The 17,468-nt window shown below is 38.9% G+C and overlaps 1 protein-coding gene across 1 annotated transcript in view; it reads right to left on the minus strand.

The window, feature by feature from the left end:
* Positions 1–934: 934 nt before the first annotated feature.
* angpt4 (angiopoietin 4) overlaps positions 935–17,468 on the minus strand; it is a 75,327-nt gene continuing 58,793 nt past the window's right edge. The window contains exons 4-10 of the mRNA XM_075461782.1: positions 11,696–11,780; positions 11,009–11,156; positions 10,803–10,915; positions 10,377–10,478; positions 10,107–10,273; positions 8,864–8,997; positions 935–4,487 (exon numbers count right to left, since the gene is read on the minus strand). Of these exons, the coding sequence (XP_075317897.1) occupies positions 4,327–4,487; positions 8,864–8,997; positions 10,107–10,273; positions 10,377–10,478; positions 10,803–10,915; positions 11,009–11,156; positions 11,696–11,780 (910 nt within the window). The 3' untranslated portion in view covers positions 935–4,326. The remainder of the gene's footprint in view (positions 4,488–8,863; positions 8,998–10,106; positions 10,274–10,376; positions 10,479–10,802; positions 10,916–11,008; positions 11,157–11,695; positions 11,781–17,468) is intronic.

Raw genomic sequence — 17,468 nt, forward strand, 5'->3', positions numbered from 1 at the left:
CTGTTGATTAATATTGCAAATTATAAGTTAATTTAATTTGTTTAATTTGTTAATACTGTCAAATATATTTTATGTATTTTTTTAATGAAATCATATTTGAGTTTGCCATTTAGTCTCCTCAGTTTAAAACAGATACTAATTATCATCATTCGGTTTTTGTACAAATTCAAGTGCAGAAAAAGTAGGATTTTGAGAAAATGCAACTTAAAAGGAAAAATCTAACAAATAAAAAGTTATTTTTCTTAATATCTCTAGTTGTTGTAGGTTGTAGTTTAATTTATTGAACTGGATCTTTAAAAGTTCTTAATTTGTATGATGTTGAGCAAAATCAATAAAATTCAACCCTTAGACTCAAAAACAGTGTCTATTACAGGATCAACACAGTCTGACATGCATGATCACTCTCCTCTCATTCCTATGATCAACTTTGAGAAACTAATTAGACTAACATTTGTATTTTGAATTGTGGGAGAAACCAGAGGTGGAAAACATGCATACATACTCCACAAAGAAAGACTGCTCAAGGTTTGAATCATAAACCTGACTGCTGTGAGGCAACAGTGCTGACGCCCAGATCCCCATGCCACCTCACACTGACCATGGCAAATTATAAAGAACGCATATAATAACTGGACCTTTCAAATATTATGATGTGTGCATATAAAGCTGTAGTGGTATCGTCGCTGCCCTCAGTGCTTTCATCCCCGTCAGAGGACGCCTCCAAGTAGAAATCTTTCGCATCAAGTTTGATATTAAATTTCAGAGAAATTTTGACACGTCATGCTGAGAATCCACATTGTATAACATGTTTTATTGTACAAAATACTGTTTATAATGCTATGGGAGGTTTCTCTGCACATATGCATATAACAGCAAAAACAAGGTTAACGCTGAAAAGTAAAAATCGTTAACATCTGTTGTTTTTTAACCCTGCAGATGTATTTAGGAGAACTGAATGCATGGTGTCCACCCAAATATATAATATTTGCTTTCTTGGATCATGAGCCTCGACATGTGTAAATCCTCATTGTGTAAATCCTTGTACATGCTGAAGATGGCTTCCCTCACAACTGGAGTTCTTGCTTGGCTTGCAGACTTCATGTTGTCAAAAAGTCATGAAAATAAGACTGTATTCAGTAGACAAAGTAAAAACTGGCTTTGTTTGCAGTTGGAGATGTCCTGTCAACAGTTTTATAAGCATCTCTTGTATTACTGAAGTCTGTAGGCAAAGTACCTTCTGGATAACTTTGAATTTGTAATTGCTTTACCTTTAGTGACCACTGGGAAACATTAACAGCGAAGCCTCCATTATACTTGGAACAGTGGTCATTGTGCAAACTGATTGTGACATAGACGGCGGGCCACAAGGCAGGTTTAAAAAATATTATTTAATTTATAGGATCATACAAGACACACAAACATGCACACTCACTCCGAGGGACAATTTAGAGTCACCAATTCACCTAACGTGCATGTTTTTGGATGGTGGGAGGAAGCCCAGAGAGAGAATCCATGAATACACAGGGAGAACATGCAAACTCCAAGGATGTGTTGGGAGAGCACTTGCTGGGTAATGATGTTTTGTACCTGCAGACGAGTCAGGGCCAGTACTCTCTGAGAGTGGAGCTGAAGTGGCAAACTCCGCCCATTACCAGTACAATTAATTTACAATGAGCAGTGAGAGACAGCAATACAATACAGCCAAGTTTCCTAATAGATGTTTGGGATTAGGCTGGAGATTTTAAGGCGTTACTGCTACAGCTTACATCATAGGTCAAAACATCCTACATCATTACATTGTTATCTTGTGTGTGCTAATCCGTAACTTTACATTGTTGTCCTGTGTTGGGAATTACACTGACATGTTATCAAGTCTAAACTGGTAAACAGGTTGTTTATCAGGCATGAAACCAACACTTTGATGAGTTACTGCATGAAACAGGGTGCATGAAAGGAGCTAGAGCAATGGCAGTTACAGCAAGAGACGTCTTCCACATTTTTCTGTTTAATCACAATATGAATCTCATATGTGACACGGATGTGAGTGCACAAGACAGAGTAACACGATACAGATGAAGACTTTACCAAAACAATTCACTGAATAGAATAAATATGTCCTGTAACTCATTTATTGCCACTGGAGTATTAATTTGTAGGCCATGATAAAATACAAGAAACAAGATAATTAACCAATTGTTTAGATTCAGAAGATAATCAAAGCAGCATTTCTTTCTTTCAGAATCTGGACTCTACTATATTACAACATCCAAAACTTTTCTTTTTTACTTTCTTCATTCATTGTTCAGAATGTCTACCCAACAAAAACAATAAAAAAGCTGGTTCAGTTAATTAGTTTCTTTCCTGTTTAATAAACTCATTCTTTTCTTCAATGTCCAGTAAAATGTACAAAAAAGCAATCACTTATCCACAAAAAGATTATGACTGCAATGCCATTATTTCCTAAATTATAGTGAAAACCGTGTTGCTCAGTCTTTCCAGCTTGCAGATTTCATATCAACCCAACCTTCCATTATGCAAGAGTTTCCATTTATGATAAACAAAACTACAACTCTTTGCCTTCATTAAGACTTCAGTTTTCAGAGTTTCAGATGCGCTGGTAGTCCATTTGTCCGTTTTGGCATCTCAGAAACAACAATCACATTTTTCTGAAGAATAAAACATGGTCCATGTGTCTCCCTGCACATGAGGACTTTCATTTTGCTCCCTCTTCAGGATAGAGAGAACCGGCCATCCCTCTGCAACAAAACCATCAAGGAAGAGTCACCTCCCCCTGTGTGATGTCCTTTCAGCTCATCAGATCAATCCACATGGCTTCAGCCATTGATCCGACCTCTTTTCTTTGCTCCTGATGTATTAAGCTGTTTATGATTTAAATCTTGGTTGATTTTCCATAATTTGTTGCCTGTACATAGATGAAGTCTACATGCCAGTCTTTTTGTCCACTTTGCCCACTGAATCACTGTAGCCATTTGATTTATCATTTTACCGTTGACCAAAATCCAGAGACTATCTGAACTAGAAACAGAACATGTAACTTTACAGGGCTCTTAGGCAGCAGTTTATTTCATGACCTCTGTGTCTGTCTTTGGACGCATAGGGCAACATCACAGGCTCGTTCTGCAAACTGCCACCATTGTACAGAGCTGCAACCAATGACAGATTTCATTAACAAGTTGTCAGCAGATTATTTTATAAACTAATTCAATAAAAAGTTAGCTGATCTATTCTAAATATACTGTTAGTCAACATCATCTCTGTCTGCATGTGAAGAATCCTCTTGTTTGGTTTGATGGTAATTTGAGTTTTGACCAATTCAAAGCAAACCCGGCCATGATTTTGTAATCTAAAACACAGACTTCCAAACTTGTAATAGACATAGATACAACGTCATGTCCTTTCATCTCTTCATGCACAAAGCTTGTCATCTGCCTCAATGAAAAACCTCTTCATTGACTACATACTGACAACAACTTAGCTGCCAGACTCTTCACCAAGATCAGTACCTCATCGCTTCCAGTTTAAAAAAATATATATATTTACTTATCTATTTATCATACTTGCTCACACAGTATTTTAGAATTGATTTTCATATCTAAATGTTGGCTTTAGATATGATGTTTGTGGCCTTTCACTGGACTCATTTAAAGGAAGGCTTGCAGAAGTTTTTTGATCAATTTTGTGGAGCACATTATTTCAAACCCAAGCGATGCTCTGAAACGTACCAGTAAACTCAAACTTTTCACTTTACACTTGAACTTTTTTGTGGGTGGGGAAACTGAGAATTTCTGACAAGCCAAAGTTCCCAAATGAAAAAAGCAACAATCAGACTCAACCAAGACAGTGACAGGTCAGCACATGAAGTGAACATCTGGGTTTGAAATTTGCTCGCAAGGTCTCTTTTTATTCTTTACATGACTATTTGATTTAGATGTGTTGCTATCATCTCATCTAAAATATAATCACATCACAAATCAACAAACTGGTATAAACTCGCTTTCCTGGTTTGTTCCATCCCTGGTGGGATCAGAATAGGTGTTGAAAACAAAGTTCCTGACACTGTAATTCTGTGAAGGTGGATCAGTGGGTAATCATGGTTCAGGGTTGTACCATTTCATTCCAGAGGGTGACCCAGGGTTGTACCATAATGTTGCTAAAGCTGAGGATGTTGCTGTAAGTCGGTGATCATCAGGTAGGTGTTTTGGAGGGGACAGTCATGAGTTATAGGACTTTACCAAAATTGTATTGAGAGACTGCAGTCAGAAGTCATGAGTCAAGCCGTTTTCAAACGAAGATTGAGGGGTGTTGTTAGAAGTCGTAGGGTCGTACCATCATCGATGTGGTGCTCAGGGAGTAGCTAGGGCCTTTGAAGTGGTGCCATTTGATGCCGTTGAGTTTTCTGATGTTGTGGCCGACTGTGTAATAGATCCCGTTCAAGTTGGAGAAACCACAGGCATCAAACCACCAACCTAATAAGAGTTAGAGATCGAGTGAGACAAAGACAGAGGAAGAAAGACAGAGAAAGATAGAGTGTGATAGACAGAATAGGTTGGGGGGGAAATGAGAGAAGTAAATATAAAAAGCGGCCTTCTTCTTCCAGAGTACAGAGCATGGCATCAGCTGTCAGACCTAACATTGATTTTCTCAAACAAAGCTCAAGCTGAGGTGAACAGCATGCCTCTGGAGCAGTGTCTGTATAATGATCACAAGGGTCAGGAAAATATACCAACATTACATCTGTGCATGTGTAATTTAAGTGTGTGTGTTGTTTCAGCTATATGTGTGAATGGTTAAATATGTCATGCAGTGTAAATCTCTTTTTGATAGTTGTTTAAACTAGTAAAGCGATTTATAAATGCACCCCATTTGCCATTTTGATCAGAATGACAACTCAGTTTGAAGATGAGCGGCAGCCAATGTTATTCCCATCAAAAATGGTCTCCAGTAAGGTCTTTTTCAAAGTGTTCACATTCAGTGTGAAGTGTATCAGTATTATGCACCATAAAGGAAGGATGGAATGTTTCTTTTTAGTGAGAACAGCCTTGTAACATAAAAGTTATTCTAATATAAGGGCAAGAAAACCCCACTTTATGTTGTTATTGTAGAAATCAGAGTTTAATGTTAGATTTGTGACATCTGCTGCATGTTTAAACATTCTTAAAATGTGAAATAATGTTATATCTAAGTCTCCAAACAATTGAAAATCCTACATAAACATTGGAAATTGTTTAATAGCGAACTATGAAAATAGCTCGAATGTGGATAGAAAATTCCAGTGAGACCAGTTACAGTACTTTGTGACACGTGTCTGAAAATTGTTCAGATGTTCCCCGAAAGTAATGTGGTTTTTGATTGAAGCCGTCATTATTTTCAAATTTGGGTGTAACTTTCATTGTTTGACTGTTTTTTTTGTCTCTTTTTGCTGCTCGATTTGTTCTTTGCCATCACACAGAACCCTCGTCTTTCCTTCCTTCTGTGATCTTTTTTCTGTAACTCTTTCTATGCTCCTTTTATCTCCTTCTCCGAATCCCTATTTAAAATTTTTTTTTTGTCTCTGTAAGTTGCTGTCATTTTAAATGACTCACTGACAAATGGTGTCACTGGAGTGTTTTCCTTTGAGAGCTTGAGATTTGGCCTGAACCATTAACTTAATCGGAGATCACAACCCACTGAGGAGAGGCTGAAGAGAACCAAAGAGTTGTTTGTGTTGGAATTGGCTCAAGGTGAAGGGTAGTGCACCGAAAGGTGACAGTGACAGACGACTGACAGAATGGAGCTTTTAGGAATACACCGCTGATTTTCATCCTTAACCGGCAAAATATGTATTTTGGGAAGTATCTTTTTATTTACTGTGATTTAAGCAGGGGTGGAAGTAACGAATTACAAATACTCAATTACAATATTGCAATTAAGTAGATTTTTGGGTACCGGTACTTGTACTTTTTATGAGTATTTTTTTCCAGTGTGTAACTTTACTCATACTTGAGTACAATTACACCATGTAATCTACTTCGTTACTTTTAAAATCAAAAGTCGCTACTGAGTACGCCCACAATTTGAATTAATATTCAAACCGTCAGATTTTTTTTTCCCAATGCAAATCCTTATTGGCCGTCAGATCGCGCCCGGGCCAATAAATCTAACATAATGTAAGGAAAGGCCAACTCCAGAGCTGCAGCAGGCACAGGTTTCTGGAGGTAACACCTGCACAGCGGAGCAGAGAGTGGACTGAGGAGACAGCGTCCAGATGCAGTGCAAAGTGTTTGAGCTTCACGGTGATATCAGCTTACAAGACTTCAATATCTAATCTCAAAAAAACACACTGCAGGAAGAGGTTTTACAACTATACTTATATATATTTCTTTAACTCTTTCTTATTTTTCTGATGTGTTGTTATTAATTTGGCTAAGATAAGTCTGTAAAGCTGCCATTGGTTAGCCTGATGATAAGACAGAGCGAGCTAACAGGTGGAGTCAGTGAACCGTTAAACCATTAAAAAACCTGGCGCACAGTGCTGAGCTGCATCTCAAATAAATGTTCAGGTTCCCAGCTCTCTGTTGACATATAGCACGACACAAGGCAGGGGTGGATATTTCATACAGGTGAATCCAATCAAATTTCTGCTATTGACGATGCAATCAAACATCCATCGGTTAAAAAGTAATAAATACTCTGATATACTGATACTCTATACTTTTGAGAAGAGTACTTTGTACAAATTTGAGTACAAATTTTCAGTACCCTTTCCACCTCTGCTTCCTATCATCTGGAACCCGTCGGCCCATTCTCCTCTGACCTCTCACATCAACAAGGCATTTTCACTCTTTGACATATTTATAGAATATTTAGAATAATTATAGAACGTAGAAAATGTGCTCATTAATCATTACGCACATTAATCTTGCCTAAAAAGCTAATTTTGCGTTAAAACGTCAAATTTCAGTTATTTAAAAAAAATAATCCGGTATTAGCGGCTGGCACTAGCGGAAATTTCTTTTCCGGTCCATTTATGCGTTAGCGGAAATTGACGCATTTGCGGAAAGTGGAAATGTTCCGTTCCGTCACTAATTCGACTGGGACTGAAATCTCGTCAGACCAGACAACGTTTTTCCAATCTAATACTTTTACTTAAGTATTTTTTTTCACACTGGTACTTTTACTTGTAATTGAGTACAATTTAAGCAATGTAACAGTACTTGTACTTGAGTACAAATTTTTAGTACTCTTTCCACCTCTGGATTTAAGGCAGAGATATAGTCTAATGAAAATTTAATAAACTTTTACTAATCAGATCAAACTTATCTGAGTGGTTCCACTCAATGAAATCAAATATTTAAATGGAACATGTTCATAGAGGTTAAGTGAATTTAGTGAAATGAATTTATTTGTTTAATCAACAATGTGTTTATCTCTAAGGCTACGGCTACACGAAAACGAAACGAGGGTTTTTTTGAAAACGGATACGAAAATTATTGCGACCACACAGGAAAGCAGCTGTGTCCACATGGAAACGCGACGCTTGCTGAAAACGATGCAGTACACACAAAACACCTCTAGGTGTGCTGTAAGCCACCCCCACCGGTTACACCAGAACAATAGAAGAAGCAATGCGCATGCGTGTACGCCCCTACTTCTACCAGCGCGAAGCTCACGTTGTTCCTTCAACAACGCCGCTGTAGTGTCTGCAGCAGTGCTGCTATCAATGTTGTGGGGTCCATGATGATCGCTGTCTGTCCTTGTTGTGTTGTCTTCTTCTTCCGGATTTTGAATGGAAGCCGCTTTTTGTTCTGGTCACTGACGTATGTGTATACGTCACTGGCATTTGCCATGTGGCTGTGACGCAGATGTAAACGAATCCGTTTTGGCTGTAACAATGGAAACGAAACGACGCCGTTCTCAGATCTTCCCACTTTGGAACCCGTTCTCCAAAACTATCGTTTTGGGGTAGTGGGAACGCCGGCTCCGTGTGGCCGCGACAGCCAAACAATAAGCAAAAGTATCGTTTACAGTGAAAAACGTTTTCGTGTAGCCGTAGCCTAAGACATTTATACTAATCTGTTTCTATATCGTTTCTATCGCGGATGCACTGTCCATTTACATTAAAATACTGGAATACGACTTCATGGGTGGAAGGATTCAAAGACGCCGGAGCCCACGTAAGCATTCGCATACGATGCTGATTTTAGCATTTGTAAACGGTGAGAAACGAGGATCCGCAGTGCAAGCCGTACATGGAGCGCCGCTTTTGGGTTAGACCGGGAAGAAGCAGCACATGGTGGGACAATTTCGTGGACCAAGTTGTTGTCGCCGAAGAATGGCGCGAGAACTTTCGAATGTCCAGAGCAGCCCTGATAAATCTGTCCGAGCGACTACGTCCACAGCTGGAAAAGAAAACAACAAGAATGAGATGGCCCATCGACGTTTTTACCAAGGGTGCTTGCACCTTATACTACTTGAGTGATGAAGGGAGACTACGGAAAACTGCAAATGCCTTTGGACTTTCCCGTCCAAGTGTCTCTCTCATCATTCGTCATGTGTGTAAGGCAATATGCACCTGTAGGTCGTGTTTTCTAAGCAGTTGCGCATGCTCCAGATGCAAGGGCGATCATGTGATGTGATGGCTGATTAGTCATGTGACTAGCGAATCAGCCGATCCCCATTTCAGAGTAAACAGTTAGGCTTTTATTGAGAGGACAGCAACTTTGTGTGTAAATGTAAATAGTTTGCAAGACGCCGACACGAAGAAATGGTGAAATGAATTAATGTAAACAGAGCCTGAATATTGTCAAGACAGTCTAAACCGACCTAACACCTGCAGAAACCAACAGAAAGGGAGAAACCTTACCCCCTGTGAGCATCAGGGCACATTTGCAATGGTCACAGCTGTCGTTGTCCTGGTCTCGAGTGCTGAAGCCGGCCCCATGTGTGGTTAGGCTGCTCTGCTTTCCTGTTGTACCACTGTAGCCTCTCAAATATAATCTGAGTGAAAGGAGAAAGAATAATTAATGAAGTCTGATCGGACAGATTCTGTATGTTGTGTGAGCGATTTAAAAAAAAAAAAAGATCATTAAGCAGTTGAAAATACAATTACAAAACTCTATAATACTGAAAAGGAAGGTTTTTCTTGTGTCATGTCTGACAGAAATGTTGTCATTTTTGTTGTGTTATTAGGCTATTTTGACTCTTGATTGTATTTACCTGTTACAGTTTAGGTCTGAATCTATAAATACATCAAGACTTCTGGTTTGATGCTTGATTTGTAAAGGATAATTGTTTTCTAATCTTTGGCCATGTAGCCAATAATAATGATGAATAGAATTATTTTCTGGAACATGAGCAAAAATTCTTTTTGCACTTTTAGAGGCCATACTTTAATTAATATTGAATAATATACTTACCAAACATCTCCAAATTGTGTACAAGTTCACAGAGGAGAGCTGGTGCCACTTTTAAGGCAAAGGTGTTCACAGCAAATATGGATTTGATATAAACTTTTTTTTAATTGGAAAGCATTCATGTGTTTGTACCATAAAGGTTTGCACTTTGACCTAAATTCAGTCAGGATTTTGTTGTGATTCTCTGCATGTCTGTAAAGTAAAACCACGTATACCAAAAGACCTATAATAATTAGTTAATTCTGTCAACTGGGGGAAAAATATGTGACAAGAGTTTTGATACAAACATGTGACAATAGTTTTGATACAAACAAATACATTTTATTTCAAGTGTCTAAATTTTGCTGCATATATTTCTCAAGCTTGACAAATAACTTTAGGTTCTGGAAAAAAATAACAGTCAAAACTAATCTTGTAAATGCATCATCTTACCATATTCTGTCATTTTATTGATCAAACAAGCACCTGCTAAGTGGATTATGACAAAAGTGTCTGAAGATATCTGCACGCTGCAGCTCAAAACAACTTTGATGTGGAAATAGAGCCTTGTGTTTGAACTGATGCTTCATGAAGTTCAAAGCAGTAAAAAAGTATTATAGTATAAAGAATGTAAAATACTTGTTTTGTTGTATATTTATTCCTGCCAATGAATAGTTTGTGTGTGTAGGTGTGTCCTGCAGTTGTATCTGTTACCTGTATTGCTGTTTCTCACTGGTCATTGTAAATCGGTCATACTGGTAATGGGCGGAGTTTGCCTCCCAGTCCCTCAGCTCCACTCTCAGAGAGTACTGGCCCTGACTCGTCAGCAGGTACAAAACTTCATTACCCAGCCAGTGTTCTCCCAACACGTCCCCAAAACCCTGCGAGAGGGGGTCAGGTGTGATTAGGAACAGATTTTACTCAGCTTTTATTGTTCTTGATTCTTGATCGTGATTAATCGCTCTTACTCTGAGACAAACTGACCATTTTGTACTCCCTCCAGCTCCTCTGGAAGTCCACGCTGCCGTTAAAGCGCCGCTGGAAGACTGTCCAGCCTCCGCCATTTGTCTCCATGTCACAATACACCTTCAGATGGAGAAATTGAAACTCTGATTCCAATGTGATAGACAATGTCTATCAGATATAAAATTAAACTGAAACTGGTTTGTTGATTTAAGCCAATAGAATTAACACAAATTGTATTTGGTCAGAAAATATGTTATTTATTTATTTAACTTTATTAATTGTACCCATGATTGAAATTTAAATAGATAAAAACAAGCTTTTTTCTTACTTGTGTCTTTAGTCTTCATTTGAGCATTGATGCTTTTTTGTATAAATCAACAAGACATGTTTCATTTTATGGCATTTGAGTTTGAGAACAGAAAAAAAAAAAATGTTGGCATTTACCTGCACTGGTTCAGTCCTGTTGCCGATGTAGATGTGATACAGGCCGCTGACAGAGTGACCAGCCTTGAAAGCATCTGCACAGTCCTTCCACATCTGGGTTCGAGGAGGTGACCCTACATGCAATGACAGCACAAAGTGTAAAACAGTCAAATAATGAGCTCTTGTTAACTTGTAGGCTTTCTCAGTGAGTATATCTGTGCATGTACCTGTAGTACTGGCCACCATGTTAATGAGTGTGTGCACAGACTGCATCAGCTGAGTCTGCTGCCTCTGCAGAGCGGTGTTGTTGCTGCTGGCGACTCTGAGCTGCTTCTCTAAAGACTCTATTGCCATCATCTGAGTCCTCACCACAGACTGCAAGGGGAAAAAATAACTGGTGTTTAATCACTGAGGACATTGTGGAATTCGTTTAAGGGTCTGCATATGTTCTATCAATGCATGAAGGTATAGATTTCTTATCCTCATTTTGGCTTTATACTTTTCATTTGGCATGCATTTCACTTATCAATTCATTTAAAACATTACACTTTTTACATATGAGGGCCCACTGCTCAGGCATGTGAATGGAGTGAGACTGAAGTTGTTTGAATAAGTAAAAAATTGGAAAGAAAAAAGTTGTCTGCTTTCTTACAGCTGTATAATTTACACTTATGAGGTCAACCTCTCATCGGTCATCATCATGTACACTGAAAGCTTGAGCTTATAAATATAAAATATGGCCTAATAAATATAAAACCTATGCTGGACCATGATTTAATGACCCAAATAACCTGCCTCCGCCAGTCCTGACAAGATTAATTTTAAGACATACACTGACACCTGTCCAAACAGTCTCCTGCTGATGATGTTGCTGTACTAAAACAACACACAGATGTCACTTTAACTAACTGTACCTGCAGTCTGTTCTTCTCCTCCTTCATGTCCTGCAGCTCTCCTCTTTGTCGGGACTCCAGTATCTGAACTTTGCTCTCCAAGCGACTGAAAGGCAAAAAGATGGAAGAACTCTGAAGACTTAATATGTGTGCTGAAAGATTTTCTGCTGTAGATCATATGAAAGTCCTCTTAAAATTCTTCTTCTTGTTTGTGCAATGACCTGTCAGGTAGATATCAACCAAACATCTGTACTGGCTGATATTCAACTGGCTGACTGCAAAAAAGATCAAATCAACTGATAGCAGTAGGCATTATCTATCCAGTGTGTCCTGGAAACTGAAAGGTCTTATTGAAGTATAATTTTGTTGGTCCTTGTTAGCACTGAAAAGTAATTGAGTTTGCAGAGGTTTAACAGGCTAAACAGTCTTATCAAACATAAAGGATCTTTTCATATAAAAAGTTAGAAAAAAGATTAGCATGAAAGAGTTTAAGGTACCATGAAGAACTGTTTTAAAACCTTATTTTTAATTGTTTCCCTTGCATTAAAGGGAAAAGAAAAGAAAAATGTAGGGTATTTTTTAAATCACAGAATTACCAATGAAAAGTAATTGAGGAATTGCTGCTCCCAAGTGAATAACAAACCAGCAAACATCTCAATACACAGTGTGATAAAGAGTGTAGTCATTTTTCTGTTTGTCAGCAAATAAAATCTACTTTACATTATTGGACGTTTGGACTGTTTTGCTCTTCACAGTTGCAGCCTGTGCACAGTCTGCACACATCAAACATGATGTCTTAGACAGTTCGTTAGATGCCTGCAGCCCAGTGTGGCTGGCAATTAACTTGTAAGATGGCTAAAACTTCAAAGCTTGTAGTGGCCCTTCGAATATTTCTGGTTGACTCTAAAGTGTGCATTGTTGCCTGTCTCGCTGTGCTGGCCCTATGATGGACTGGTGACAACATTTCTGGGATGCCCCCTTTTTGTCGAATGTTGTGATAGAATCCGGAAACTGAAACCCCAAACAGGATGAAGAGGGGACAGAATAAGGAAAGGCGGATTTAGAGTCTTGAGCCTTGCTGATCTGAGTTGTTTAAATGTCGTACAGTGATAAGTTTAGCACATCTATTTAGACAACCCAGTCTCAATCCGGAAACTGAAACCCCAAACAGGATGAAGAGGGGACAGAATAAGGATTGATAAATGAAAATATACACTTACTGTTTGAGAAAATAAAAGAAAGCAAAGCTGACTATTGGGAAAAGGCCAAAAACAGCAGTCACCAACATTTCTGTCAGATTTTTTTCCATTATTTCCTCATTTAATGTTGTCACCTGACTGCAGCCTTTGATTCCTGTCTTTCTAAATACAGCTGCCAAAGAGAGCTGAATACAAGCATATCAAAATAAACTCTCAGAAGCCAAAGGTGACAGATGTCTCTCTTGTCCAATGCTCAATCATTTCTATAAATTAATGGCAGAGAGACCAAAATGAAAACCACCCACAGCTTCACAGTAGGTCATTGGAACAACTGACTGCAGCTTTTACAAACTTTTTCTAACCTTGTTAAACTTACCATGTTGCTTTACACCCACATTCAAATACTTACGTTCTTAATCACTAGATCACAAAGAAGAGGAGGAGGAATGTTGACGTATGACACATGAGCATTAGACAGTTAAACATGAAGCTGGTGTGCCGGGAAAAGACAAACCCAAAATATTTATGCCCCAAATTTGTAATGGACCAGAGGTTGCAACTCCCGAATTACTCCCTCTCATTAAAGAAGCTGTAACAGTGAAATAAAGATTAATATCCTGACCATCATTCTTCCTGCCAGGTCAGACCACAGCTCTCGTTATCTCTGCAGCTGAACCAGCAGTACAACTGTTGAAAATAGACTCCAGTCCACAGTTAGATCAACAACATACGAGCCAAACGAATGAAACCCGATGAGGAGTGGCAGCGGCCTCAGAGGGGAATGAGGCTGAATGTCCATTTCACTTTCATTTATTGGTCCTGTGCTCAGCGCAGAGTGCAGAGTGTGGTGTTCTGCAGGGGTCGGGTGTCACACAGTGTCTGCTGGTGGCCATTATTAATAATATACACTTAAAAGTGAAAAATAAAAGTGAAATTCCACCTTTGCTTTCAATAAGGTTTCATCATTTAAATTGGTAATTTCTATTTTTAAAAAGCTGTGTGGCCTACATTGATTACATGCTTTGAAAAGTTAATTCCTACCAAAAGATGAGATTTGAGGTAGCGAAGCTCGGCAAACAGTTCCTGTTAAAAGAAAAGCATTCAGAAATTCTAATTCGATCCTGATACACCAAAATCATTAAAGGCGGAAAGGCGGATTTAGAGTCTTGAGCCTTGCTGATCTGAGTTGTTTAAATGTCGTACAGTGATAAGTTTAGCACATCTATTTAGACAACCCAGTCTCACTCTGACGCTGTCATATAGTGCTGTTTTGTCAGGACCAACACGGTGGATGGCATTCAGCATCAGAATCAAATGCATCAAACATCTGTTTCAGTATCTCATGCACTGGAGTGCAAAGTCGATGTACTAACCTACTTTACTTAAATACAGAGCTAAACCTCGCCAGAGCATAGACTTATATTAAACTTTTTAGCAGTTAGCGAGACACAAGGGACAGCTAATTTCTGCAATTCCACCACAACTTCTTAGGAAACTGCACGGTCTAATTCTGACGTACAATTAACAAGAAGGTACAGTAAATTGATGATAGATGGAATTAACCTTCATGGTTCTCCAATTGTACAGTGAATATGTGAATATGCAACGGATGTAAAAGAATAGAAGAAGTAATGTCTATTCATTCATCCTTTTTCTATATCTGCTTGATCCAATTTAGGGTCACAGGGTCTGGAGCCTATCCCAGCTGCCACAGGGCAAAAGGCTAGGTAGACCACACCAACGTGTGCCATATCTGCACCTTGTTATTTCTTTTTTTCTTTTTAACAAAACTGAGCAACTAGAAGTCCAGTTTCTGCTGAAGTGTAAGTAACAAGATGTCAGACACAATCCTCATTCATTCTGAATGATGTAGCTTATTTATACAAAATGAGTGATGTTTTCTTACAAGAACAGGTGAGACTTTGGTCCCAACCAGGAACTGATAGTGTGTTTCATTATGAACTGAAACACATTATCAGCTCCTGGTGGTGATCGTTTCAATATGCTGACCTCCACATGAACGGGGAAACATTTTTCACTGTGATGTAGGCTGATGAGGAGCCACTGATCGCTGTGGTGTTGCTGATTGTGCAGCACTGTGTCAAGAAAAGTCCATGAGTGTGTGAGCACACATGTAGTACACTGTTATGTTTGCATGTGTAGACTAGATTCATGAGTCTGCAGTGTTATACAGACTGTGTGGGTACAATTTGCTGTTTATACTTTGATTATTAAACTATGGGAGCTGAAAATGTGTGTGTGTGTACTTTGTGGAATCTTGAAATATAACTAAGACTTCTGTCAGAAGTATTCAAGGAATTATTTTTTTATTGACACAGATTGAGTTCAGCCTTTTCCATCATGATAATTAATTGTGGCAAAGGTATGTAAACAAATCAAGCTGTCTATACGACTGCTCATTGTTATAGCTAAATTAAAGAATTAAATGCTCCTTGGTTGGGAAAATGTTTCCGGAGAATGTATGGATAAATACATTTGTGTCGCTGCCTCCATTACTGCCCTGGCAGTAATGGAAATTAATCTTCACAATGAGGGTGAAAACAGAGATGTTTGGGTTAACGGCGGTCAGCTGTGTCCACTCACAGATGACAGCTGTCTGTGTGAATGTGGAAGACCTTCAGTCAAAATGATTTATTCGAAGTGAACATTTGTTTTGTGGAAAAAAAAAAAAACAGACACACAAATGTGGCTTTGAATTGGCCACTGCAGTCTGGCGAGGTGTGAGGTGTGAGGTGTGAAGTGTGAAGGAAAGTTCAGATTACTTAGTAACAGTGAATGTAGCAGAAATGACTTTTTTAGTTTATTTTTTAGCACTGCACAATGGTGTGCTGGTTAGCACCATTGCTTCACGGCAAGAAGTTTCCTCTATCCCAAGTGAGGTATTTCTGTGTGGAATTTGCATGTTTTCGTGGGGAGAACATGCAAATACATGGGTATACACATACATGGGTATGTGTGGATTCTACTCCGGCTTCCTCCCACTGCCCAAAAAACATGCATGTCAGCTTAATTGGTGGCTCTAAATTGGTGTGAGTGAGAGTGTGGATGGTTGTTTGTCTCGTTTGTCTTTGTGTGGCCCTGTGATGGACTGGCGACCTGTCCGGGGTGTACCGTGCTTCTTGCCCAATAACAGTTGGGATAGGCTCCAGATGCAATACACAGATATTGTATTGGTGCATACAATGTACCAGGTGCATGGTAGATTCCCACCATGCACCTGGTCTCTAAGATTGACTGTAACTCACTTAATTATTAGGTGTTTGTAGATATAAACAACATTTCTTTGGTATTTCTGCCTTTTAGTTCCTCCACAGAGTCACTTCATTTAAACTCACCACAGCTCACTTGTGTGAACTCGATGGATGTCATTACGCAAGCATGGTCACAAACTTTGTTTTTTTCCTTTCATCTTAGGTAGTTGCTACTGTTAAAAAGGTTGACTTTAACACAATGGTTATTAGAAAGGCTGATAGTAACCGAATTCTAAAACAATCAAACCCATATCCAGGTTTTGTAGATCTGTGTTACCCCACAGCACTTACAATTGAGCTTCTTGAATAACACAGACAATCACATTAGTAGTGACCTGCCCTGTTACCTGTCCTGTTGGCAGAATGTTGCTAAAGTAGCTTATGTTTGTCCAGGTTTGGAACACTAAGCTATTGTTGCTTTGTTTGGAGGTAGCTGATTCATTTATTCAGGAGAGAGAAAAAAAACAACAGGCAAGGTTCTGGCTTGCAAAGAAAAGATGGTGCTGGTTGCCTGGTTTTCCATTGTTTTTTTTATTGTTTCTTCATATTTCTGTTCCTTTTTTTTTTCTTTGCTCTCCCTCTTTCTCTGTCCCCCGGTCCGGTTCGGCACTATTACATGTTAAGTATTATAACAAAAATAAATAAATAAGCAGTTGATGGGCACCAAACTTTAAAGCTTCCCTTGGCATAGCAAATGTGTTTGGCATAAACGGTATTCAGATTACAATTCTGCTGCCATAATGCTGGGCAGGACAAAAAAAAACCCAGAAAAAATGGTGCTGAAAACAAGCAGCAGCTCAGTGCATCGAATTGACTCAGAAGAAGAAGTCATGTAACATCTTTCATCCATTCTAAAATGCAATCTGTTAATTCAGCAGTTTATGTCATTACTCAGTTTGATACTGGCATGCTCACTGAAACTGTAGACTTTCCATTGTTGAGTAAATCGACACCAACCTACCAACACAATCCACATTTCTTTCTCTTTTGTGGCCAAGGTGTAAAAAGATATGTGCTCTCTTAACGGACTGTGTTGGTATCCACAGAGATGTTAACACACTGTCGAGCTACTGTTTCTGAGTCACATCACATACACACAGAAACACACACGCACGTGCTGTCCAACCTCTGCCTTTGTGATATATCTGATACCGTAAACAGAGAGCACTCCTGATAATCACTCTGCATGTTTCACCACACACTGCAGAGTCCAAGTTCACCTCATGATGAAAAATAGGGAAAATATTGTGATTCCAAATATTAGTGTGTCTCGCAGCAACAGTTGTGGACTTATTTCCAACGTCTACACTCACTTGCTTGTAT

The sequence above is a fragment of the Odontesthes bonariensis genome, chromosome 3 (genome assembly GCF_027942865.1).
Source record: "Odontesthes bonariensis isolate fOdoBon6 chromosome 3, fOdoBon6.hap1, whole genome shotgun sequence".
Lineage (NCBI taxonomy): Eukaryota > Metazoa > Chordata > Actinopteri > Atheriniformes > Atherinopsidae > Odontesthes > Odontesthes bonariensis.